This window comes from Neoarius graeffei, chromosome 18, assembly GCF_027579695.1.
Source record: "Neoarius graeffei isolate fNeoGra1 chromosome 18, fNeoGra1.pri, whole genome shotgun sequence".
NCBI classification, from domain to species: domain Eukaryota; kingdom Metazoa; phylum Chordata; class Actinopteri; order Siluriformes; family Ariidae; genus Neoarius; species Neoarius graeffei.
In genome coordinates this window covers 58,068,419-58,093,691 of record NC_083586.1, presented here as the reverse complement: position 1 = coordinate 58,093,691, position 25,273 = coordinate 58,068,419, and the positions used below count along the sequence as shown (strand labels likewise).

General features: G+C 42.5%; 1 protein-coding gene across 1 annotated transcript in view; it reads left to right on the top strand.

The window, feature by feature from the left end:
• usp34 (ubiquitin specific peptidase 34) overlaps positions 1-24,379 on the top strand; it is a 179,338-nt gene extending 154,959 nt beyond the window's left edge. Inside the window, 12 exon segments of the mRNA XM_060899081.1 lie at positions 4,832-4,989; positions 5,163-5,241; positions 8,419-8,545; positions 8,724-8,831; positions 14,286-14,390; positions 14,659-14,783; positions 17,543-17,666; positions 17,739-17,818; positions 18,047-18,187; positions 18,892-19,038; positions 19,126-19,273; positions 22,781-24,379. Coding sequence (XP_060755064.1) covers positions 4,832-4,989; positions 5,163-5,241; positions 8,419-8,545; positions 8,724-8,831; positions 14,286-14,390; positions 14,659-14,783; positions 17,543-17,666; positions 17,739-17,818; positions 18,047-18,187; positions 18,892-19,038; positions 19,126-19,273; positions 22,781-23,502 — 2,064 coding nt within the window. The 3' untranslated portion in view covers positions 23,503-24,379.
• The last annotated feature ends 894 nt before the right edge of the window (positions 24,380-25,273 follow it).

The following is a 25,273-nucleotide window of genomic DNA, read 5'->3' as shown; positions in this document are numbered from 1 at the left end:
GATTCTTTTAGTTTAATTGAGTTGCACATAATTAACCCTCTGGGGTCGAGAGCTTCGCCAGCGGAGCTCGACAGGTTTAGAATGAGTAGGTTGTGTATTTAGATAAATATCTTTGGGGTTTTTTTTATCATACAAGCATGATAAACATATTAACAAACTTTTATGCTTTACACTTTCCGATGTGCCCGCTGACAAATAATATTATAGTTTTTAAATTATCTAAATTAGATGAAACGTTAAACGTGTCGTCTTTCTCAGTCACACCGGAGTCGGCGCGCTGAGAGCCCACTTACACATTCATACAGTAAAAGACTGTTCATATGGTAACAGCATGATAATCACCTTCACTTGTTAAACGTCGAGACACGATACACTCTTACAACACCTATTTGTAACAACACCAAAAGTAAAAATGATCCTTTTCACTTGACTCAGCCTCGTATACAACCCCGATTCCAAAAAAGTTGGGACAAAGTACAAATTGTACATAAAAATGGAATGCAATCATGTGGAAGTTTCAAAATTCCATATTTTATTCAGAATAGAACATAGATGACATATCAAATGTTTAAACTGAGAAAATGTATCATTTAAAGAGAAAAATTAGGTGATTTTAAATTTCATGACAACACCACATCTCAAAAAAGTTGGGACAAGGCCATGTTTCCCACTGTGAGACATCCCCTTTTCTCTTTACAACAGTCTGTAAACGTCTGGGGACTGAGGAGACAAGTTGCTCAAGTTTAGGGATAGGAATGTTAACCCATTCTTGTCTAATGCAGGATTCTAGTTGCTCAACTGTCTTAGGTCTTTTTTGTCGTATCTTCCGTTTTATGATGCGCCAAATGTTTTCTATGGGTGAAAGATCTGGACTGCAGGCTGGCCAGTTCAGTACCCGGACCCTTCTTCTACGCAGCCATGATGCTGTAATTGATGCAGTATGTGGTTTGGCATTGTCATGTTGGAAAATGCAAGGTCTTCCCTGAAAGAGACGTCGTCTGGATGGGAGCATATGTTGCTCTAGAACCTGGATATACCTTTCAGCATTGATGGTGTCTTTCCAGATGTGTAAGCTGCCCATGCCGCACGCACTAATGCAACCCCATACCATCAGAGATGCAGGCTTCTGAACTGAGCGCTGATAACAACTCGGGTCGTCCTTCTCCTCTTTAGTCCGAATGACACGGCGTCCCTGATTTCCATAAAGAACTTCAAATTTTGATTCGTCTGACCACAGAAGAGTTTTCCACTTTGCCACAGTCCATTTTAAATGAGCCTTGGCCCAGAGAAGACGTCTGCGCTTCTGGATCGTGTTTAGATACGGCTTCTTCTTTGAACTATAGAGTTTTAGCTGGCAACGGCGGATGGCACGGTGAATTGTGTTCACAGATAATGTTGTCTGGAAATATTCCTGAGCCCATTTTGTGATTTCCAATACAGAAGCATGCCTGTATGTGATGCAGTGCCGTCTAAGGGCCCGAAGATCACGGGCACCCAGTATGGTTTTCTGGCCTTGACCCTTACGCACAGAGATTCTTCCAGATTCTCTGAATCTTTTGATGATATTATGCACTGTAGATGATGATATGTTCAAACTCTTTGCAATTTTACACTGTCGAACTCCTTTCTGATATTGCTCCACTATTTGTCGGCGCAGAATTAGGGGGATTGGTGATCCTCTTCCCATCTTTACTTCTGAGAGCCGCTGCCACTCCAAGATGCTCTTTTTATACCCAGTCATGTTAATGACCTATTGCCAATTGACCTAATGAGTTGCAATTTGGTCCTCCAGCTGTTCCTTTTTTGTACCTTTAACTTTTCCAGCCTCTTATTGCCCCTGTCCCAACTTTTTTGAGATGTGTTGCTGTCATGAAATTTCAAATGAGCCAATATTTGGCATGAAATTTCAAAATGTCTCACTTTCGACATTTGATATGTTGTCTATGTTCTACTGTGAATACAATATCAGTTTTTGAGATTTGTAAATTATTGCATTCCGTTTCTATGTACAATTTGTACTTTGTCCCAACTTTTTTGGAATCGGGGTTTTAAAATACCATAACTAATTTGATTCATGTTGTGTATCAAATCCGGCGTTCAAATCATGTTCCCAGCTGATCCGAATCTCAGAACACACATTTCTGCAGCTCTGTCACAGTTTGTCAGCTCACATCAATTTAAAAAAAAAAAACCTTCCCTTTCTTAGAACCCAGTACATAGTGTGTTTGATTCACTTCCTGTACCCGAGTCGATTCAGAGTCGAATCGTTTTCTCGCTGCAGTTGAATCGCACTAGAGTGGAAGTGGGTGGACCGAGAGCGTCTTGCTCAACACTACGTATGAGTGAGAGTTTATGGGTGAATTCTTAATGCTGAAGTGTTTTTTATTTTTTGTTTTTTTTTTTCCCAAGAGGAAATCAGGACATTGAGGAGTCAAGTATTTGTCTGAACGCTAAGTGACTCCTCCGAGGTGTAGTGGGTTTTTACACACACAATGCAGCGTGTAATTGCATACACCCGCACATGTACAGCAGTGGCGGCTGGTAGTCTTTCAAACAGGGGAGGCTGGTCGGTTACGATATTTCCAGATTTTAAAAGAAAAAACATCAATTTTGCCCATACTCTTGCCTCTGATCTAGCTGATTGTTGGCAGCGTCACAAACTATGAAATAACAGGTTCTTTCGGCCCATTAGCCTACTGTCCAGTATACATGATGGGGGGGGGGAATATTTTAACATTTTATATTTTAAAATTGTGGCATGTTGTTTAAAAATTGATCATTATTGAAAGCAGCTCTTTGTCAGGAACCTCAGCAGTAACAGCAGAGTGTTCTGGAATAGGCACAAGCACTGACCTTGGGGAACCAAACATAGAGCTGGGTGCCACACATTTCATTCAATGACACTTTCCCTAGATTTTACTTATTTTGACTGAGAAATGTTTTATTGACAATTTTGATAACTCTTCACTTTTAATCCAGGTCTGTAGTGTGAAATGTTCTCGGCTGTGTTTTTGTTTAAAAATGTTTTCCAAATTGTAGCTGTGTTTAATTCATATCCAGAGAAATATATATTCCAATATAATATACTCAGCATAAACATTTTAAATAGATTCTATATTTTTGGTCCATCCATGACATATTACTAAAGTAGCCTATTTACCGTATTTTCTGGACTATAGAGCGCACCTGTATATAAGCCGCATCTGCTCTATTTAAAAAAAATTTTTAAAAAAAAGATATACAAGCCGCAGATATCTATGTTGAAAAATTAGATATTTACTGCATGTACAGAACGATTTTGTACTGTAAATGTACATGTATGTACCTGAATAGATTCTTTCCGAACAGTGCCTTTTAACATGCTAGCAACTTTGCTGATTAAAACGGAACAGAACCAAGAGAAAATAACCGGTATTTATTTACCTTCATTTCTCGTGTTTGAAACCACAAGTCACTTTAATCATCTTCGCTGGATTTGAAAATAATTACCAGTTAGTAATTTGTCGTGCGTGTTCTATCTGCTAAAGATCTGCTAATTCTTCTTTGCATTGATTTTTCGTCTATCTTATTTTTGATTCTACTTCCGGTTAGAGCGCCCCTAGCGGTGGAAGAAAAATCCACAGAATAGCCGCACCTTTGTATAAGCCGCATGGTTCAAAACCTAGGAAAAAAGTAGCGGCTTATAGTCCAGAAAATACGGTACTGTTGTTGATGTGGGTCACTTGCTGTTAGCCAATTCACTTTCTCGTACCAGGAGAGCTGAAAGGAACGAGTATTATTCCCTACCTTTTTCACCAAGTCAATTTGAGGCGTTGGTCTACCCTGCTCTTTAATTTTAATTTTTTCCTCGAAAGGAAGACTGGCAAATGGCTTCGCCAAAATTAAATCAGCAATGCTTGGCATCCGTGCGCAGCTTTCTTGCTAGCTGACTAGCCCCCTCAAGTTCAAGTTCAGTCACTCAAATAAACGAAATTTCTGGAACTAAGATAGCAAACTTGACAACACTATATTTACACTTTATTTACAATGAAAATATATACAAACTAAAAAAGCTGGTAGAAACCGTATGTAATGAATGAAATCGAAATGTAAGCTGATCTCTTACAATACACCACAGCACTTGCGAATCCGCATGGGACTGAACTGAGATTCACCGCTGCCTGTCTATAGTTGAAACGAGCTGTCAATCAAAGAAAATATCCGGCCACTTTCACCAATCACCAGTCTCCTCGCGGAAACTGCCATGTCCCTCCCATGTGAGGCTGGGAGTCCGTGGGCGGGCGTTTTCGCAGTATTTGTCCAATAACCGTCTTGCATTTTGAGATTGAAAAGCGCAGAGCTCCCAAATGCCGTTGAAGTCCACTGAGGCTGGGCTGCATCGCGCTGTCACGAGGGGGAAAAACTCACGCGCACATTAAAGTTATAACGGAATGATTTCGCACTGTTGTGGGTTGAGCACATATATTTCTATGATTCTGGATCTGAAATAGCAATGTTATAAGGTCGGCTATAACATAAGCCTAGCGCAATTCATCCTACACGATGTTCGTCATTTTTAGAGGAGGCTGAGCCTCCCTCGTTGTCTTAGAGCAATCGCCCGTGATGTACAGTATATACACAGGAATAAATGTGCACCCATATCCGAACAAAGCGCCCCCCCCCCCTTCAGAAGCCGTTCTTCCTGCTGTATGACAGTAATAAGAAAAAAAAAAGTGTGAATGTGTACGCTTGTAGATAAACTGTACTGAGTCATTCACGTAATTACACCTGTGCTTCTGTGTGTGTGTGTGTGTGTGTGTGTGTGTGTGTGTGTGTGTGTGTGTGTGTGTAGGCAGTGGAGGAGCTCTTTAACCTCATGCAGCTGTTTGTGGCTCAGAGGCCAGACATGAGGGAGGAGGATGTGGAAGATATTAAACAGTTTAAAAAGACGACCATCAGCTGCTACCTACGCTGCCTGGACGGCCGCTCCTGCTGGACCACTCTCATTAGGTACACACACACACTTGCGTGTTCTGTTCTGCTCTGCATGCTCACTGGATCTAAATCCAAGGCCGTGTTTATCATTAATCGGTCATTAATGTTTAGTACAGTGTTATTGAGTCCTTGCATCATGTGATGCTGTCAGGAGATGAAGGCACGCTACATTCTGTTGTGTGTTTCAGTGCCTTCCGTGTGTTACTGGAGAACGACGAGGACCGACTGTTGGTGGTGTTTAACCGAGGACTCATCTTAATGACTGAGGTACAGCTTTCTACCTCTATGTTTGCACATTGTTTGTTTGCCTCTCCTTGTTTTTTTTTTTAAAATGTTATCTTCGGGGCGGCACGGTGGTGTAATGGTTAGCACTGTCGCCTCACAGCAAGAAGGTCCGGGTTCGAGCCCCGTGGCCGGCGAGGGCCTTTCTGTGTGGAGTTTGCATGTTCTCCCCGTGTCCGCATGGGTTTCCTCCGGGTGCTCCGGTTTCCCCCACAGTCCAAAGACATGCAGGTTAGGTTAACTGGTGACTCTAAATTGAGCGTAGGTGTGAATGTGAGTGTGAATGGTTGTCTGTGTCTATGTGTCAGCCCTGTGATGACCTGGCGACTTGTCCAGGGTGTACCCCGCCTTTCGCCCGTAGTCAGCTGGGATAGGCTCCAGCTTGCCTGCGACCCTGTGGAACAGGATAAAGCGGCTACAGATAATGAGATGAGATTTTATTTATATATATATATATATATATATATATATATATATATATATATATATTTATTTATTTATTTATATATTAGTAAGCATAGTTTGGTCGGGCAGTTGCAAAATAAGAATTTCATTACCCAATAATAAACCACTGTGTCTGTTATTGTGTGTATGACAAATAAACATCTTGAATCTAAGCTTCTTACCCGAATATCCGTTTTACACAAGCAGTAGAACACACGGTGTCATACTGTTATAGGGAAAAAATCAACAATAAATCACGAACTTGATCGTTTTCCAATAACAGGATGTTCTGCAATGACTTTATCTCCCCTTCCACATTACATTACAAGCGTTTAGCAGACGCTCTTATCCTGAGTGACGTACAACATACCCAGAGTATCCTGGGGAGCAGTTGGGGGGGGTTTGGTGCCTTGCTCAAGGGCACTTCAACCATTCCTGCTGGTCCAGGGAATCGAAATGGCGACCTTTTGGTCCCAAAGCTGCTTCTCTAACCATTAGGCCATAGCTTTCCCACAACACTGATTACTATTTTTTATTTATTAACAAATGACGATTCATACTTTTTTTTTCCCTCGCTGGCTGAAAGCCCCGAAGGGGGATTATGTCATAGTGACGTCCATCCATCCATCCGACCTGGGAAGCGTACTCACCTTCTGAAATCAACTCCTTTCACAATATTTGGAGGAATTTCACGAAACTTGGCAGGATTCTTTGGTATAATGTCAGTAATATGCATATTGTGATTTTCGTTAAGTTCAGTCACCTTTTCCCAGAGTTACAGCCCTTGATTAACACAATTATACTTTGACAGTTTCATGCGAGTGTTTTTTCCTTCTGAAATCGACTCCTCTCACAATTTTTGGACGAATTTCTCGAAGCTTCGTAAAAGGCCTTGTTATATGACGGTAATACGCAGATTGCGATTTAATTTCGTTTGTGAAAATTTTCCCAGAGTTTTGACGCTTGATTAAATAACTTTGACAATTTCATGAGGGTGTACGTTCTTCTGAAATCAACTCCGTTCACAATTTGTGGAGGAATTTCACCAAACTTGGCAGAAGGCTTTGTTATATGACAGTTATACGCAGATTGAAATTTTGTTTAATTTGGGCAAATTTTCCCAGAGTTACGCCCTTGATTATTAACAAACTTGTACTTTGGCAATTTCATCAAGGTGTGCTCGCTTTCTGAAATCAACTTCCCTCATGATTTTTATCCCCCGCTGGCTGAAAGGCCCGAAGGGGGATTATGTCGTGGTGACGTCTGTCTGTCCGTTCATCCCGGGAAGAGTGCTCACCTTCTGAAATCAATTCCTCTCACAATATTTGGAGGAATTTCACGAAACTTGTCAGGATTCTTTGTTATATGTCGGTAATACGCAGATTGCAATTTCCTTCAATTCAGTCACATTTTACCAGAATTATGGCCGAGGTGCCAGCGGGGGATATTGTGCTCTCAGAGCACTCGTTTGCTTTCCCTGTTGTAACCATCAGGACAATCAGACAGACATTTAAAAAAAAAAAAAAAAAGGTAATTCATGTGGGGAAAAAAAACCTTTCAATAGGCATAAAGATCCACTGAAACACCGAGGCAAACTTTCTTGAAAATTGTTTTTGACTCTTTCCTGAACCACAGACACAAAACATATATTTTAAACTAGGAAAGCACTTGGAGAACGCACACCTCCACCAAGCACAATAATCAAAATGATTAGAATTGTGCCTCCACGTGTGTCCCAGTGGATCCCTGGTCATCATATTCCTACATTGGCTATGTTTTGTCACTATTGAACTTCCCGTCTACTGGATTTTAAACTGTATTGCGTCGTTGAGCGCGAATTTCCACCAAAGCCAAACGCTGTATCTTGGAATGTCTGAAAGTGAAATTAAATTCGTGCATCCGCCCCGTGACACTCGGGGCAGCGATCCACTCCAAAATGGACTGGGTTCTTCCTTGACCCGTTCTACACCCTTCCACCAAGTCTCATGGAAATCGGGTCGATAGATTTTGGTTAGAGTCAGACAAATAAACAAACCGCACTGAAAACATAACCTCAGTTAGAGGGTGATGGAAAGAAAGAGAGGAAAACACATTCTGCCAGCCATGCAAGTTAGATTGAAAGTTTTTGAATTCTAAATTTTTTACATCAAATGTCACAGCTTCAGGGCTGAGAGCAAAAAATAGTCATCAGTACACTGCTGTTTGAATTTTATTCGCTTAATTTTGTGCACGTGCTCTCGATGACGCAGTTGAAGCCCGAGTTCACTCTTGTCGTTTATTGTTACATTTAATGTTCTGGAACGTGTGTGAAACAAGTTCCCACTTCTTTCTGAAAAAAAAAAAAATCAAGCTTGTTGCCAAGGAAACGGTACACTCCTGTATCCTGAAGACTTTCCTATGGTGGAAAAACTAAAGCACTGACACTGGAGACGTCTCCATGATCGTTCAGTAAACATCTTACAGAAAACGTCACCAGATCAATGATTTCGGGTGTGTTTTTTTTTTTTCTGTTTACACTGAGCATCTGCCATACGAGTCCCTCTGGACGTGCTGTTACTATAGAAACAATGACGTATCAGAATGAGTGTATTAATATAATATAAATGCCTTCTGACCAATCAGAAGCAAAATCTCAAGACAGCTGTATGTGCGGCCATACACACTGGATTAGCTCATCTCTCTCTCTCTCTCTCTCTCTCTCTCTCTCTCTCTCTGTAGTCCTTTAACACCCTGCACATGATGTACCACGAGGCCACGGCGTGTCATGTGACCGGCGACCTGGTGGAGCTGCTGTCCATTTTCCTGTCTGTGTTAAAGGCAACCAGACCCTACCTGCAACGCAAAGGTGCCACATTACCCATAATGCACCGTGCACTTTACCTGCATACGTCTCGAGGACTTTATACTCATAAAGCTTTACCCATGATGCACCACACCTAAGGCAAAATCATTACACTGTTCGTTTAAACCGTACCAATCAAGAGTTACTCACTCTCATCGTGTGTGTGTGTGTGTGTGTGTAGATGTGAAGCAGGCTCTGATTCAGTGGCAGGAGAGGATCGATTTTGCACACAAACTGCTGACGCTGCTGAACTCCTACAGTCCTCCAGAATTACGGAACGCCTGCCTGGGTAAAACGCTCACTTTTATTTATTGATTTTTGTCTCATTTCTCAGCAGAAAGGATTGTTTTCACCAGTAGGGCTGGGCGATATGACGATTTATTTTTTTCGCAGTGTGGTTTCCATCAAATCCTGCGCTCTGATTGGCTGGCGAGTGGGTCTGTATCCTACGGTACGGACCCCGGTTACAGACCTCTGGCAACTCGCTCATTCACAACAACAAACAAACATAGTAGCATTTTTTGTCAACATTTATCTTTTTTTTTTTTAAAATAAGATTTATTTATAAGATTATCAAAAATCTTATAAATTTTTGTCAGCATTTCTCAGGAGAATAGCATTAATTTTACAGCATGGATAGCGATAACGACAGTGTTCACAGCGAAAGCGAGTTTCACTACCCTGAGGAAGAAGAAATAAAACAAAACATTTCAGGAGAAAGCTAAAAACCTGTAACTGTTGCTAACGCCGAGCAAAAACATGGCTGAATCCTGAATGACTCCTATTTGTATAAATAGGGGACTACATAGGCGGCAAAATGTAGTTTTTTTTCCTGCCATGGAAGTGCACTTGTATACCGAGGAGGAAGCCATTTGCATTACAGCCATGAATGAGGATTCAAAATGGCGGCTCGGCTCGGTTTTCCCTTTCGGGCGCTCTCGTTTTCTGTTAGAATTTGGTAAAGAAAAAAATAAATATATTATTTACCAGCTTAAGGTCGGTCCGTATGGTGAAATACCGTGACCTCGGCCTTGAACACTGACCTCAGCCCAGAGCGCCTCGCTCAGTACTTTCAAGACCTCGGTCACCATATTTCACCATACGGACCTCCCAGCTGGTAAATAATAAATTACACTTTTCTGAGATATCAGTACATCTTTTCATTAATTTGTTTTAGTTATCAGCTAGCTGATGTGATCTTGATTTCCTGCTTAACCTTGTAAAACTATTTTTTTAAGTTTAAAAAAAAATTATAAAATATTTTATATTTAATTTTTTATGAATCAAAACACATTTTATTATTCATCCCTGTTGCTAGCAGTTTGTGAGCGAAGTTATAGATCATGTCTCATATACAGTGCTCGGCGTAAATGAGTGCACCCCTTTGAAAACTAACATTTTAAACAATATCTCAATGAACACAGACAATTTCCAAAATGTTGACAAGTTTAATATAACATCTGTTTAACTTATAACGTGAAAGTAAGGTTAATAATATAACTTAGATTACACATTTTTCAGTTTTACTCAAATTAGGGTGGTGCAAAAATGAGTACACCCCACAACAAAAACTACTACATCTAGTACTTTGTATGGCCTCCATGATTTTTAATGACAGCACCAAGTCTTCTAGGCATGGAATGAACAAGTTGGCGACATTTTGCAACATCAATCTTTTTCCATTCTTCAACAACGACCTCTTTTAGTGACTGGATGCTGGATGGAGAGTGATGCTCAACTTGTCTCTTCAGAATTCCCCAAAGAAAATAATTTCTTTCCACCACAAAGGTGAAGGCTACAAGAAGATCAGCAAAGCTTTACTTATCAGTCAGAATACTGTAGCAAAAGTGGTACAAAAATGTAAGAAAGATGGAACTGCAACCATCTCACAGAGACGTCCAGGTCGTCCACGGAAGTTAACACCTCGACAGGAGCGCCTTCTGATGAGAAGGGTTGAAGAAAATCGGCGTGCAAGTTCACTGCAGTTATCTAAAGAAGTAGAAAGCCAAACTGGGGTGACTATTTCCCGTGACACAATACGGCGTACACTGCAGAGGAATGGCATGCATGGATGCCGTCCATGAAAGAAGCCTCTCCTAAAGCCCAGGCACAAAAAAGCCCGCCTAGAGTTTGCCAGGGCCCATGCTGACAAAGATGAAGACTACTGGGACTCTATACTCTGGAGTGATGAGACCAAGATAAATGTTTTTGGACCTGATGGCTTCAAAACTGTATGGCGTCGCAAAGGTGAGGAATACGAAGAAAACTGCCTGGTGCCTACAGTGAAACATGGTGGTGGCAGTGTCCTTATGTGGGGCTGCATGAGTGCTGCTGGTGTCGGGGAGCTGCATTTCATTGATGGCATCATGAATTCACAGACGTATCGCTCTATACTGAAAGAGAAGATGCTACCATCACTCCGTGCCCTTGGTCGTCATGCACTTTTCCAACATGACAATGATCCTAAACACACGTCTAAGGCCACTGTTGGATTTCTGAAGAAGAACAGGGTGAAAGTGATTCAGTGGCCAAGTACGTCTCCTGATCTGAACCCAATCGATCACCTATGGGGAATTCTGAAGAGACAAGTTGAGCATCACTCTCCATCCAGCATCCAGTCACTAAAAGAGGTCATTGTTGAAGAATGGAAAAAGATTGATGTTGCAAAATGTCGCCAACTTGTTCATTCCATGCCTAGAAGACTTGGTGCTGTCATTAAAAATCATGGAGGCCATACAAAGTACTAGATGGAGTAGTTTTTGTTGTGGGGTGTACTCATTTTTGCACCACCCTAATTTGAGTAAAACTGAAAAATGTGTAATCCAAGTTATATTATTAACCTTACTTTCACATTATAAGTTAAACAGATGTTATATTAAACTTGTCAACATTTTGGATATTGTTTAAAATGTTACTTTTCAAACGGGGTGTACTCATTTACGCCGAGCACTGTACTTTCCTTCAAGAATTGTGATGTGTTTTGGTCACATGACCCATGCCTACTTCACACAATGCGAGTCCCGGTAAACCTGAGGGCGGGGAATGCATTTTGTGTCAAAATACTTGAGATATTTCATATGATGATGTCATAATTTTTTTTTTTAATTTTTCATAGTTTGTTAATAATTTTATCGGTTATTTTTCTAATCTGTTTACACTGCTGACGTTGCGTACATGCTGTTACCATAGCAACACTGTTAAATATTAATTGTTAAAACTCTTCTCGATATGGTCATGCAAAAGGAAAAAAAAAAGGCAGGTACTTGAGCCCTGTACCTAAAGCCCCGCCCCCTCTGCACGTGCACGAACACGATTACCGCGGAATCCCAGCTAACGTCTGAGCAAGTTGTTGTAACGTGACGTAATTGCGGAGCAGAGTTCAAGCACTTCACTGACCGTGTTGCCAGATTCATTCTGTGATGGAAGACTCTTCTTTTCCTCTTCTGGTTTATTAATATCAGACGATTATGTTGCGTAAACGGACACGATGATAATACGGACGTGTCACTCACAGGTGTGTGTACATCAGGGCTTTACGTTAACTTTTTTGCTCACCGGCCGCTGTGGCTAGTGGTTTTCCCGAGTCACTAGCCATTCAGCCTTTTCACTAGCCACAATTTTGTTGCCAGGAAATCGCAGTTTGTTTTCTTCACCATGATACGTTAAAGTTCGGAAGCTCTAGATTTAATTATGAATGGCAGCGTATAATGTATCTCTACAGTAGCACTCAAGTATTCAGTGCTGTTAAGGTCGCTCCCTATATGAAAACATCCAACCAATTCAGGCAAAAATATAAACAGAGTATTCTGTTTATTGAACTCAAATTCAAGCCCTTTACAATATGAAATATCGTATAATATGAAAAATAACATTCAGTACAACTGAACTGATTCTAATATTAAAAGTCCAATTCTAAACATTTATCATTGAAAAACATTTGATGTTTTGATATGCAAGTATTGTGTATTATTATTATTATTATTATTATTATTATTATGTATTATCTATTAATAGTGTGTGTGTGTGTGAGAACGTGTAGAGAGAGACATTAAATGTCCTCATTACATTCATCATCAGATGAGTCTGAATGGTCCATATGAAAAATGGTCTTCGTGACCTGAGGCTTCCAGCAGGCCATAAGTTGATAGCTGGGGCGAATCAACTTCTTTCCAATCGCGTGAACGTTTCTAACCAGCAGCTCCATCCTCTCCAGCTCAGCCGACTTCATGACAGCCAGGGACTGAAAGCAATGCTGTCCTGTAGTGACCAGCCGTCTTCGCCTGTTTTGATGTTATAGTACCGATGTGTGCATTTGACTTTTCGTGATCCTTTCTAGTTTCGAGTTTAAAATTACTGGTGCCTGTCTTTGCCAGACTTTCTACAGTCTTAGCAGTACAGGGTATTTTCGGTTTTGCTATGAACTAGCCAATCTCACCCGAACTTCCATTTGTCATTGAACTGTCTTATCTTCCTATTAGCGCCTTGTTCATCTCCATGGCCGCAGACAGCTCTGAGGCCTCCGCGGTCCAGACCTCGGTCATTTTTAAGAGCTGAAAATACATTTGTATGCTAAATATTCAACTGGATAAAAAAATAAAGAATAACATTAAAACGTCTCCGTAAAAAGTGCATTGTTAATTATGTTAAACGTTGATTCTGTCTTCTGTGTGCGCGTGGCTCTGAGACCAAGAACACAAAAGCGAATGAGCGCGCGACTCGGCGGAGGAACGCAGTGCAGCAGACACGGGGTTTCCATGGAAACCATCAGTGCCCTTTCATCAACCTGTTCAATTTACATTTTCGAAGCAGCGCAGTTGTAGCCTGCCTTGTCTGTGATTTTAAAAATAAATCATTCGATAAGCCAAAGCAATAGAGGGAAAAGTTTCAACTTATGTTTGGCTTGGATAACTTTGCCTAAAACATGGTAGTGTATACTGATTTTTATTTTTTTCCCAGAATTTTTTTTTTTTTGTGTGTGTATTGTTGATGTATTTTAGTTCCATAGGCTACATGGTTAGGGGATCTTTTGTCCTCATTGCTTGGGCCAGATCAAACCATTAAACAAGCTTAAATTATTCTTACTCTTGCCACATACATGGTTTTTTTTTTTTTCAAAACTGATGATATTCAGTTCAAACACCATTAAAAGTAATTTCAGGAATAGATCTCTTGTGTGGCGTGTAATTCACCCCCTCATTTAAATATGTCAAATATTTCGGCGTGCGCTTTGTGCATCACGGACCTCGGTGATTTTAAAATGCTGCTGCAGCCCTGCTCATCTCTGCCCCTTTTTCCCTGAGCAGCAGGGTTTGAAACTCCAGCTATATGCTGCCTCGTAGTGCGCTTGTCAGTCGTCAGCAACTTTGTTGCTTCGTTCATTAACCGCAGGTTACCGTATCACTGATTTTATCTGAGACGTTAACGAACGTTCTAAACAATTCTAACGTTGTCAGAATGTTTATGCAGGTGCTCATGGGAGTTGTAGGTGTGTAATATTACATTGCAATGCGTTTATTATATCAGATGCCTTCAGAGAAAACTACAATTAAAATATATTGTCATACCACAGAATAAACCACCTGCCAAAGTGGCTAGTGGGACTAAAGTTATTATCCGCCAAAGCCCAATTTTACCCGCATTTGGTGGGTGGGCAGGTGCTAATGTAAAGCCCTGGTGTACAGGTGTGTATGAGGAATGAGGCGGAGTCTCAGAGTTCAGTGTCTCTGTTCTTGTTCTTCCTCAGACGTGCTGAAGGAGCTGGTGCTGCTGAGTCCACACGACTTCCTGCACACACTCGTCCCCTTCCTGCAGCACAACCACTGCACATACCACCACAGCAACATCCCCAGTAAGATAAAGACACACACACACACCACAGCAACATCCCCAGTAAGATGAAGAGAGAGACACACACACACCACAGTAACATCCCCAGTACGATGAAGAGACGCACACACACACCACAGCAACATCTGTTTGTTTCAAGATGAAGACACACACACCACTTTATTTATTATAATTCTTACCCAGTTATAATAAAACAGGCTTTTAGTGTAACAGTTATATATATGTGTGTGTGTGTGTGTGTGTGTGTGTGTGTGTGTGTGTGTGTGTAGTGTCGTTTGGCCCCTATCTGCCCTGCAGAGAGAACATCAAGCTGATGGGAGGGAAGAACAACATTCGGCCTCCCAGACCTGAACTCAACATGTGCCTCCTTCCCTCCATGGTGGAAACCAGCAAGGTGTCTGTCTGTGTCGGTCTGTCGCGTGTGTCTGTCTGTGTGTCATGTCAGTCTGTCTGTCTGTGTGTCGCGTCGGTCTGTGTGTCGCGTCGGTCTGTGTCGCGTCGGTCTGTGTGTGTGTCTGTCTCACGTCTGTGTGTCGCGTCGGTCTGTCGGTCTGTGTGTCGCGTCGGTCTGTGTGTCGCGTCGGTCTGTGTGTCGCGTCGGTCTGTGTGTGTGTGTCTGTCTCACGTCTGTGTGTCGCGTCGGTCTGTCGGTCTGTGTGTCGCGTCGGTCTGTGTGTCGCGTCGGTCTGTCTGTGTGTCGCGTCGGTCTGTCTGTGTGTCGCATTGGTCTGCCGGTCTGTCTGTCGCGTCGGTCTGTCTGTCGCGTCGGTCTGTCTGTCTGTCCGTGTGTCGTGTCGGTCTGTCTGTCGCGTCTATGTCTGTCTGTCTGTCACGTATGTGTCTGTCTGTCGCGTGTGTCGGTCTGTCGCGTGTGTCGGTCTGCCTGTCATGTGTCGCGTCTGTCTGTCGTGTGTCGCGTTGGTCTGTCTGTCTGTGTGTCATGTTGGTCTGTCTGTGTGTCATGTTGGTCTGTCTGTGTGTCATGTGTCTGTCTGTCTGTGTGTCATGTGTCTGTCTGTCTGTTGTGTCATGTGTCTGTCTGTCTGTTGTGTATGTGTCTGTCTGTCTGTTGTGTATGTGTCTGTCTGTTGTGTATGTGTCTGTCTGTCTGTTGTGTATGTGTCTGTCTGTCTGTTGTGTATGTGTCTGTCTGTCTGTTGTGTATGTGTCTGTCTGTCTGTTGTGTATGTGTCTGTCGCGTCTGTCTGTCGCGTCTGTCTGTCGCGTCTGTCTGTCGCGTCTGTCTGTCGCGTGTGTCGGTCTGTCTGTCGCGTGTGTCGGTCTGTCTGTCGCGTGTGTCTGTCGTGTGTGTGTCTGTCGCGTGTGTCTGTCTGTCGTGTGTGTATCTGTCTGTCGCGTGTGTCTGTCGTGTGTGTATCTGTCTGTCGCGTGTGTCTGTCGTGTGTGTATCTGTCTGTCTCGTGTCTGTCGTGTGTGTGTCTGTCTGTCGCGTGTGTCTGTCGTGTGTGTGTCTGTCGCGTGTGTCTGTCGTGTGTGTATCTGTCTGTCATGTGTGCCTGTCTGTCGCGTGTGTCTGTCGTGTGTGCCTGTCTGTCGTGTGTGTCTGTCGTGTGTGTGTGCCTGTCTGTCGCGTGTGTCTGTCGTGTGTGTATCTGTCTGTCGCATGTCTGTCGTGTGTGTGTCTGTCTGTCGCGTGTGTCTGTCGTGTGTGTCTGTCTGTCTGTTGCGTGTGTCTGTCGTGTGTGCCTGTCTGTCGTGTGTGTGTCTGTCTGTCGCGTGTGTCTGTCGTGTGTGTGTCTGTCGTGTGTGTGTCTGTCTGTCGCGTGTGTCTGTCGTGTGTGTGTCTGTCTGTCGCGTGTGTCTGTCGTGTGTGTGTCTGTCTGTCGCGTGTGTCTGTCGTGTGTGTGTCTGTCTGTCGCGTGTGTCTGTCGTGTGTGTGTCTGTCTGTCGCGTGTGTCTGTCGTGTGTGTGTCTGTCTGTCGCGTGTGTCTGTCGTGTGTGTGTCTGTCTGTCGCGTGTGTCTGTCGTGTGTGTGTCTGTCTGTCGCGTCTGTCTGTCGTGTGTGTGTCTGTCTGTCGCGTGTGTCTGTCGTGTGTGTGTCTGTCTGTCGCGTGTGTCTGTCGTGTGTGTGTCTGTCTGTCGCGTGTGTCTGTCGTGTGTGTGTCTGTCTGTCGCGTGTGTCTGTCGTGTGTGTGTCTGTCTGTCGCGTGTGTCTGTCGTGTGTGTGTCTGTCTGTCGCGTGTGTCTGTCGTGTGTGTGTCTGTCTGTCGCGTGTGTCTGTCGTGTGTGTGTCTGTCTGTCGCGTGTGTCTGTCGTGTGTGTGTCTGTCTGTCGTGTGTCTGTCTGTCGCGTGTGTCTGTCTGTCGCGTGTCTGTCTGTCGCGTGTGTCTGTCTGTCGCGTGTCTGTCTGTCGCGTGTGTCTGTCTGTCGCATGTGTCTGTCGTGTGTGTATCTGTCTGTCGCGTGTGTCTGTCGTGTGTGTATCTGTCTGTCGCGTGTGTCTGTCGTGTGTGTATCTGTCTGTCGCGTGTGTCTGTCGTGTGTGTCTGTCTGTCGTGTGTGTGTCTGTCTGTCGTGTGTGTGTCTGTCGTGTGTGTATCTGTCTGTCGCGTGTGTCTGTCGTGTGTGTATCTGTCTGTCTCGTGTCTGTCGTGTGTGTGTGTGTCTGTCGTATGTGTATCTGTCTGTCGTGTGTGTCTGTCATGTGTGTATGTGTCTGTCGCGTGTGTATCTGTCTGTCGCGTGTGTCGGTCTGTCTGTCGAGTGTGTCTGTCGCGTGTGCATCTGTCTGTCGCGTGTGTCTGTCGCGTGTGTCGGTCTGTCTGTCGCGTGTGTCTGTCTGTCGCGTGTGTCGGTCTGTCTGTCGCGTGTGTATCTGTCGTGTGTGTCGGTCTGTCTGTCGTGTGTTGGTCTGTCTGTTGCGTGTGTCTGTCTGTCGCGTGTGTCTGTGTGTGTATCTGTCTGTTGCATGTGTCTGTCGTGTGTGTTGGTCTGTCTGTCTGTCATGTGTGTTGGTCTGTCTGTTGCGTGTGTCTGTGTGTTGGTCTGTCTGTTGCGTGTCTGTCTGTCGCGTGTGTCTGTGTGTTGGTCTGTCTGTCGCGTGTGTCTGTGTGTGTATCTGTCTGTCGCGTGTGCGTTGGTTATAAGTTAATTGATGTTAGTTAATCCTCCCGTTGCTGCTGTTCCCTGTAGGGGAAGGACGAGGTGTATGACAGGATGTTGATGGACTACTTCCTGTCCTATCACCAGTTCATCCATCTGCTGTGTCGAGTCGCGATCAACTGCGAGAAGTTCACGGAGACGCTCGTCAAACTCAGTACGTGTGTGTGTGTGTGTTAGTTACATGTTACTGTGTGTGTGTGTGTTCTGACTGTGTACCTGTGTCCAGGTGTGATGATGGCGTATGAAGGATTGCCACTGCACCTTGCCTTGTTTCCCAAACTGTGGACTGAACTTAGTCAGTCTCAGGTAACACACACACACACACACACACACACACACACGGTATTGTTACTGTACATAGGAAGTGTAGTATTTATTTTGATTAATGTTGAGTTGATGCAGTAATAAAATAACCTGAGACCTGAATTTGGAGGTGAAACAATATTTTTGGCATCTGTTTGTCTCTACTCTCTCCCACACACACACACACACACACACACACACACACACACACACTGCATCACCTCCATGCAGTCCACATTAGCTAAGACGTGTGTGAAGCTGCTGTGTGAGGACCCTGCGTTCGGAGAATATATCAAGTGTATTCTGATGGACGAGAGGACTTTCCTCAACAATAACACTGCGTACTCCTTCCTCACCTGCTTCTTACAGAAGGTACACACACACACACACACACACGCGCGCGCACTGTTCACCTCACGCTAACTCGACACAGAGCGATGTTTCACATACTGTGCAAGTGTTTATCTGCCCCCATCAGAACATAATGAAATGTAACCTTATAGCATTTTTCCCTCTTCCTGGATCATCACAGACGTTCAAATAACATACGAGTACTAAGAGTTAAAAAAAATATTTTTAATAATTTTCCTTTTCTAAATGAGAATTATTCTTGAATAACTTCAGTGCGATATGTTTTATAGCCTTTCACATCCTCTGAACGGCTTTTCGATCCCCGCCGTTGTAATATTGCAAGGATTTTCTGTAAAAACTAAATTAATTAAATAAATAGTGAAATTTTTTATTTTATTTTTGATTAGGTCGTGTGCAAGCTGTGTTCACAATTCCTTTTGATGGACAGAGTCACTTTTTTTTATTTTAAATAAATTACCTCCAGCTTTTGATTGTGGTAATGAAGGAGTGTGACTGAGACTCGGATGCTGTATGTTGTAAAGGGTTTTTTAATTTAAAATCGCAGAGAAGATTTTGTTTTGTGGATTGAGTGAGGGAGGGAGATTGTGGATGGAGTTAATCAAATATAATCAAATATTACGATGGCTCTCTGAACCCAGTGTGAAAGAGGAAGTGTTGTGTGGTTTTACCACGTTTGACTTGTAAACCCGTGCGTTTGTGTGAAGGTGCAGCCGCAGGTCTTGTCCGGGCCTAGCTGCGCTAATCTAATCAGCGTTCTGGTCACCAACCTGCTGAACGAGTACCACGCCCTGCAGCCTGAACTGACCAATCAGAGCGCAGAGCTCAGCAAGACCAGCAGCCTCCTCAATGCAGTCAGTACCACACAGTTCTCCCTGATCCATGACAAAATTCACTGATCGAGACATTTGACAGGTTTTGTAAAAACTGTGTGTGTGTAGGATCTTCGAGCTCTGGTGCTGATGTTATCAGTACACACCCCTCAGCAGCTGGACCCTGCTCTCGGCCCCGCCCTACAGGAGCTGCTCAATAAATGCACAGCTTGCTTACAGCATCGATCCACACACACTCTGGAGACCAAAGCCAAAGGTACACACACACACACTAACTGTACACACACGTCCTGGCGTTCTGGATGATCTACAATGAATGCATGAAATGAAACACTTGATAATAGTAACATTAGCAAGCTAAATTAGCAAGCTAGCTAACCTGTGCTAATGGTAGTTGACGAATATTAACCCAGTTGATTTGGTTCTGGTTTGTTCTGAAATACAACCGCTCTACCAGGAAACAGCATTCCAGTGATTCCGATCATAAAACACATACTTGCTCAGAGGGAGGTCGTATTTATGTCTTTAATCTCCGAATTTTCTTGAGAAAATAGATCTAGATGAATTATTCCTGCCTGATTCGCAGCAAGAAACGAGACAAGTCAACTATCTTGTTTATCTTTTCTCATAAAAGCTAACTGTCTGATCACGCAAGCCAAATCAGGACCTAAAAAGCAGCTTTTCACAAGAAAAAAGCTATGTATTAATTAGGCGTGCGATGATGAATCGCAGTACATATTTATGATGTGTCGATTCAATAAAAAATGAATTGCAATTAATATCAAGCTGTGTAATCTTTTAATTTCTTAGCTGTAATTGCATTGTTTAGATAGCAGAGGGCACAGTATTGTACAATCGAGGCAGTACACATGACTTCACTGTAGGCGCAAGTAACACAGCTCTAATCAGTCCCCCCAGGTTTCCGCGGGCCTTTTTTGTGATTGTTGCGGGCTAAAATGTCTGATGTTGCGGGGGGTTTTCCAAAAAATTGCGATGAAAGTTGCGGTGTTTTTTAGGTTTTTGTTGCGATTACATTGCGGGAGGAAGTGAAAGTTGCGAGAAATTGTTGCGATTTTCTCTTTTTGTGATTAAAATTGAGTGATATATGTTAAATAAGTTATTACTGAAAAACTATTGATTTAAAAAAAAAAACAAAGACACTGAGAAATGGTCCTATAAACAACTTTACCAATATAAAAGATTACCAGGACTACAAAAATGCAGAAAAATAGGCTTTACTTATCCAAATGCACCTGTTGGTTCAAAAGTTAAAGTGCAGAGAACCTCACAGCACAACATGAAGTTACCTTAAAATATAATATAAATGCCTCAGCTTTCATGTAAGAAAAAAAACTATTAATACTAGTACTGTGTGCAGGCAGTCTCTCCTGAAGACTAAATTAAACAATAATTATAAACTAATAAAATAAACGGCTCAGGCTTCATAGAAGAAAAAAAACAGTTTGAACAGAATCTCACAGTATGATGCTGAAGCTGCCTAAACAATGGAAAATAAAATACCATTTTGGCAAAAATGCTGGCACCCATTAATTTCTTGTATTAAGTAAAAAATAATGTAAAGTGCGCACAGTCCTTCACTGAAAACATCACACACTTTCAGTAACTGAATTTAAGCCTATATAAACACTGACTCGCACATCATGCAATGTTGCCAGATACTGCTGACGTTTTCCAGCCCAAAATATGTTCAAAACCCGCCAAAATCCACTTAAAACTGCCCAATTGAGCGGGAAACCACCCAATCTGGCAACACTGTGCACATGCTTCTCTTGAACGTCTACACGGAATTAAGGCGGAAGGTAGTTTGTCGACGTCACCTCAAGACGACGCCAACGATTGGTCAAATTTGCGGGAAACTTGCAGTGATTGGATAGAATTGCAACACCGCCCTGAATTTGCGGGGATTGGTTGAATTTGCATTGAAGTTGCAAATCGCAACATCGTGAAATCCTGGAGGGTCTGACTAATGCCTCAACAGCACACAAAAACAGATTGGCTGGACAAATAGATTTAACAAGAAATCAGAGCTCTGTTTTTACAGACTGCTGAAAAGAGAAACAAACAGAGGACGTACAAATGTTCATAGGTTTAATAAGAAAAGGAATATTTATGATTTTCACTTTTAATAAAAGGAATATTTTAGTTAATATGCGATTTATATTTTACTCCATTCTTTACAAATATGGGTAAATAATTATTGTTGGCTTTTAAGAAAGTGAAACAAAAACGTTTTTTGTTTTTTGAATTATTTGGCTCGACGGCTGTAGGGCGATGACCTATTGCCATCACGTGGTGTCCGTCATCCGTCCATCCATCTGTCCATCCGTCTGTCCACAATTCACAAAAATCGCTACTCCTCGCTGAGTTTTCAATGGAATTTGATTCTGATCGTTTTGTTTGGAAGATCTAATCAGTCTGCACAGAAGTTACTCCCTGGTTTTGTGATTTCTCATTAACAAGTTGTTAATTAGGCCGATTAACGAACTTTCGGGAAAATTGCTGCTACTCCTCCCTGAGTTTTCAATGGATTTTTATTCTGATTGTTTTGTTTTGAAGATCAAATTGTTCTGATTGTTCTCATGAAGAACAACTTGGCGAATTATAAACGAGTCTGGTTTTTCATGGTACGGCCGTGTGAGCTGCTTCGTCGCTGATGCTCCGGTTAAATTTAACAAAAGTAACATTTAAAAGAGAACTGAAGTCGTTTTTAAACTTGCTTTATTTCTTAATTAACGTGTTATTCAGTTACGTTTTCAGTTTTAGTACCTTATATCGTGACTCGTATTGGCAACTAATTGCAATTAAATATTATACTTATCGGCCTATTCGGTTTTTAGCCGTGTTGAATTTAGTTCGTTTGGTCTACGGCAGGCGTCGCTTATCCGCGCGATCTTCACGAGACTTGTGCGAGACTTCGAAACGTGAAGAAGTGTCAGCCAGGTGTCAGTGCCACCATTTTGAAAACTGTTTTCCAAACTAAGTATTGCACAGAAATGAGTTTAAATGACGATTACTGCCTACTTTTTTCAAACTTTCCTGATTGCTATCGAAACAAACAAAACTTCCGGCTTGATTACGTCAGCATTCGAAAGAAGGCGCGCGCAACTTTTGACGACGTTGGCAGATGTTGGTGACTTTGATTTCCGCTGTACGTTTTACTTCCGTCCTACGGCTATTGCTTTGACATATGGACTGATATATTACAGAGTATATTTCAAACACTCCATAACTTGCTCTCGCAGCGACAAAATAGCGATCAGAAATGCATTCTGATATTTAATAAAATGAGAAATAGAATTTTGATGATAAAAAATTTGCCGTCAGTTCTCCTTTAAGTTGATAAAGAATAGGAAAATAAATGTTAAATTTTTTTTGTTCATAAAATAATTTGTTTTTACAAAATGTCATGGGAAAATCGAATCATGAACCCGATATCATGATTAGAATCGAAGCGTTACATGCCTGGTATTAAGTAAAACCGAGGAGAATTATCGAGTAGAAAATGACGCACAGGGAAATCGGTTTACAGTGATTGTGTACCGCCATGTTGTTTTGATGTCGGACCTGTTTGTCAATGAGTTGGGTCGGGGGAGTTCCTGACTGACCTGAAATTCCTAGTTGAATTGCACTTTTCCTGGTTGGAAGTCAGGTTTTTCCAAATCGCAGCATAAATGTTGCTCCTGATGTACTTACATTTGGATAAAACTGGACTATGTGTAAAATAAATCTCTCTCTCTCTCAGTGGAGGAGGAAGGGGCGACTCCGGTAAAGCGGCGGCGTGTCAGCGGTGATGTTGATCATCCAGCAGAGAGCAGCAGCACCCTTGTGAGCGGAGTCTGTCCCGCCTCCACCTCCTCCACACTGGTCCCCTGCTCGGAGCAGAAGGCGGAGCCTGCCGAGGCATTAACGCCCAACAGCACGTCAGACACGGAAACCCGAGACTCGTCCCTCATCGACCCAGGGACGGAGCAGGACCCGCCGTCTCCGGACAGCACCTCGACTAAAGAGGAGAAAATGGAGGCTTCTACATCATCGTCGTCATCATCTTCGTCATCATCGTCGTCACTACCCGAAGTGTTTGGGCGGGCGGAGCCAAGGCCGGGGCCGTCGATGGGCGGAGAAGAAGAGGAGGCCGAAGCAGAGGAAGAGCGTAAAGACACGAGGGACGTGAAGGAGTGCGAGAGAGAGAGCACCTCGAATAAGACTTACTCCTCTTCCTCCTCCTCTTCTGCAGACGACTCCGCAGTGCTCCTGCTCTCCGGCCTGCAGGATGCAGATGAGGGGCGGAGCTGCAGCCTTCAAGAGGCGGAGTCTGGTATGGTCGGCCACTCCCCCTCACAGGGAGCATCGAGTTCCGGGCCAGACATCCTGGATGTCCTCCAGCGCACTGTGGAGGCCACCATTGCCGTGGTTACCAAACTCTCCCCCGGGGCTAAAGGAGGTTCACGCCCCTCTGCCTCATGATGTCACTTCCTGTCTTTTTTTTTCCCCCCCTGATTATGCTTTCACACAGTGTTAAGAGTCGCTATTATGGGAGCTTTTGGATGCTGGACAGAAAAAAAAAATCGAATTTAATTGCAGTGAATAGCATCTACAGCACATCTCAAAGGGCAAACAGATACTTCTTTTTCTTTTTTTTAATTATGGTTTATTCATTCATTTTGTGGTTGCTGTAACGAGACAGGGAAAGGTTTACAGAGTTTTAGTCCTTTCTGTTTCTAATTTAATTTGCATTTTTAATCGTTGTGTTGTTATTGTTCTTGTCTCCTGTGCCAGTTTTGTACTTATCAAAGCAAGGTGTGCAATCGTCTTGCTAATTTTTTTTTTTTTTTTTTTCCTGTGGTTGATATCAAAGCTACGTTTACCTGTACATTTGAATGGAAAAAAAAAAAAGAAATTAAGAACCACAACAAACTTGATTCTGTAAAGAATCTTCTAGTTGTTGCCTGGCCTTGTAAATGAGAAGATTGAGAAGTTAAATATATATGTAAGATATATGTATACAGTATATATAAAAGGGTAAAGCTCGTATATACTGTGTATATATATACATACACAAGAATCTACTGTGTATATACATATGCTGTATATGTATATAGACTTTATGGTGCTTTATCAGACACAGAGGACGTGTTGCTTGAATAAAGCACACCTGATGGAACTGTTGGAGCTATATTTTATTTACCGAGATACATTCCATAATCTAATGTCATTCTTGCGTTTTTGTTCTTGTCTTGTTCCTGTTTTTTTTTTTTTCCTTTTGTTGGTTTTTCTTTTGAATTTTGCCTTCTTGATTTATTTTAATAATATAGGATAACTTAATAAAATTTTAATATGATTTAATTATTAACCAAGTCACCACAACAGACTGACATTTCTTTCGTTCATGTCTTTAACTGTCCATTGTGTTTACTGTACAGTCCTACAGGGGGAAAAAAATCATTTTATAAATATTATACAGTAGAAAAAAAAAATCTAACTTTTGGTGAAGTCGTTTCATCTCGCGCTGAAAAAACAAGATCAGCAGTGAGCTACCGTACTGCTCACTTCTGTATACTCTCGCTTATATCAGAATGCAAGCAATCAAAGGAAGAGGACACTTATTATGAATCAAGCAGTTGTGATTTGTAGTTGCTGAGAAAAGTGTTAGGGAAATTTTGTAAATCCACGCTACACGTTTTGTAAATACGTTCAGTTGGTAAACAGGAAGTTGATGTGGGACAGATGTCTGTGAAGATTCTCAATCATCCAGGTCATAGTAAACTGTGGGTGGTAGAAATGGGCAACTGGACTTGCTTGAAGATTCTTGAAGACGTTTCACCTCTCGTCCAAAAGGCTTCCTCGGTTCTGTCTGACTAATAGGGAGTATCAGATATTTATCCTCTCCTGGATCAGAATCAGAATTCTGATGACCAGCTCATCTATGGTGTCATTGAGGCATCATGTTGGTGTGGGTCACTGGAGGCTGGGTGTGAACGGCGAGTCATTAGGGTGATCAAAGGATTGCCCGTTAGGGTGATCAATGGCAATCTGACTCTCTCTGTCCTCCTGTGAGTCACCGAAAACAGCTGGGTCCTGGCGTACACCCAGCCGTCTGGGAAGACTGTCCAATACCGCCTTGTAGATGGTTGACAAATGATGTCTTATACCCCCACCTCTGTTCAGTGATGGCCGTTCCAGGTTGACAAAGGAGTTAAAGAAGCCATTTTTGTCAACCTGGAACGGCCATCACTGA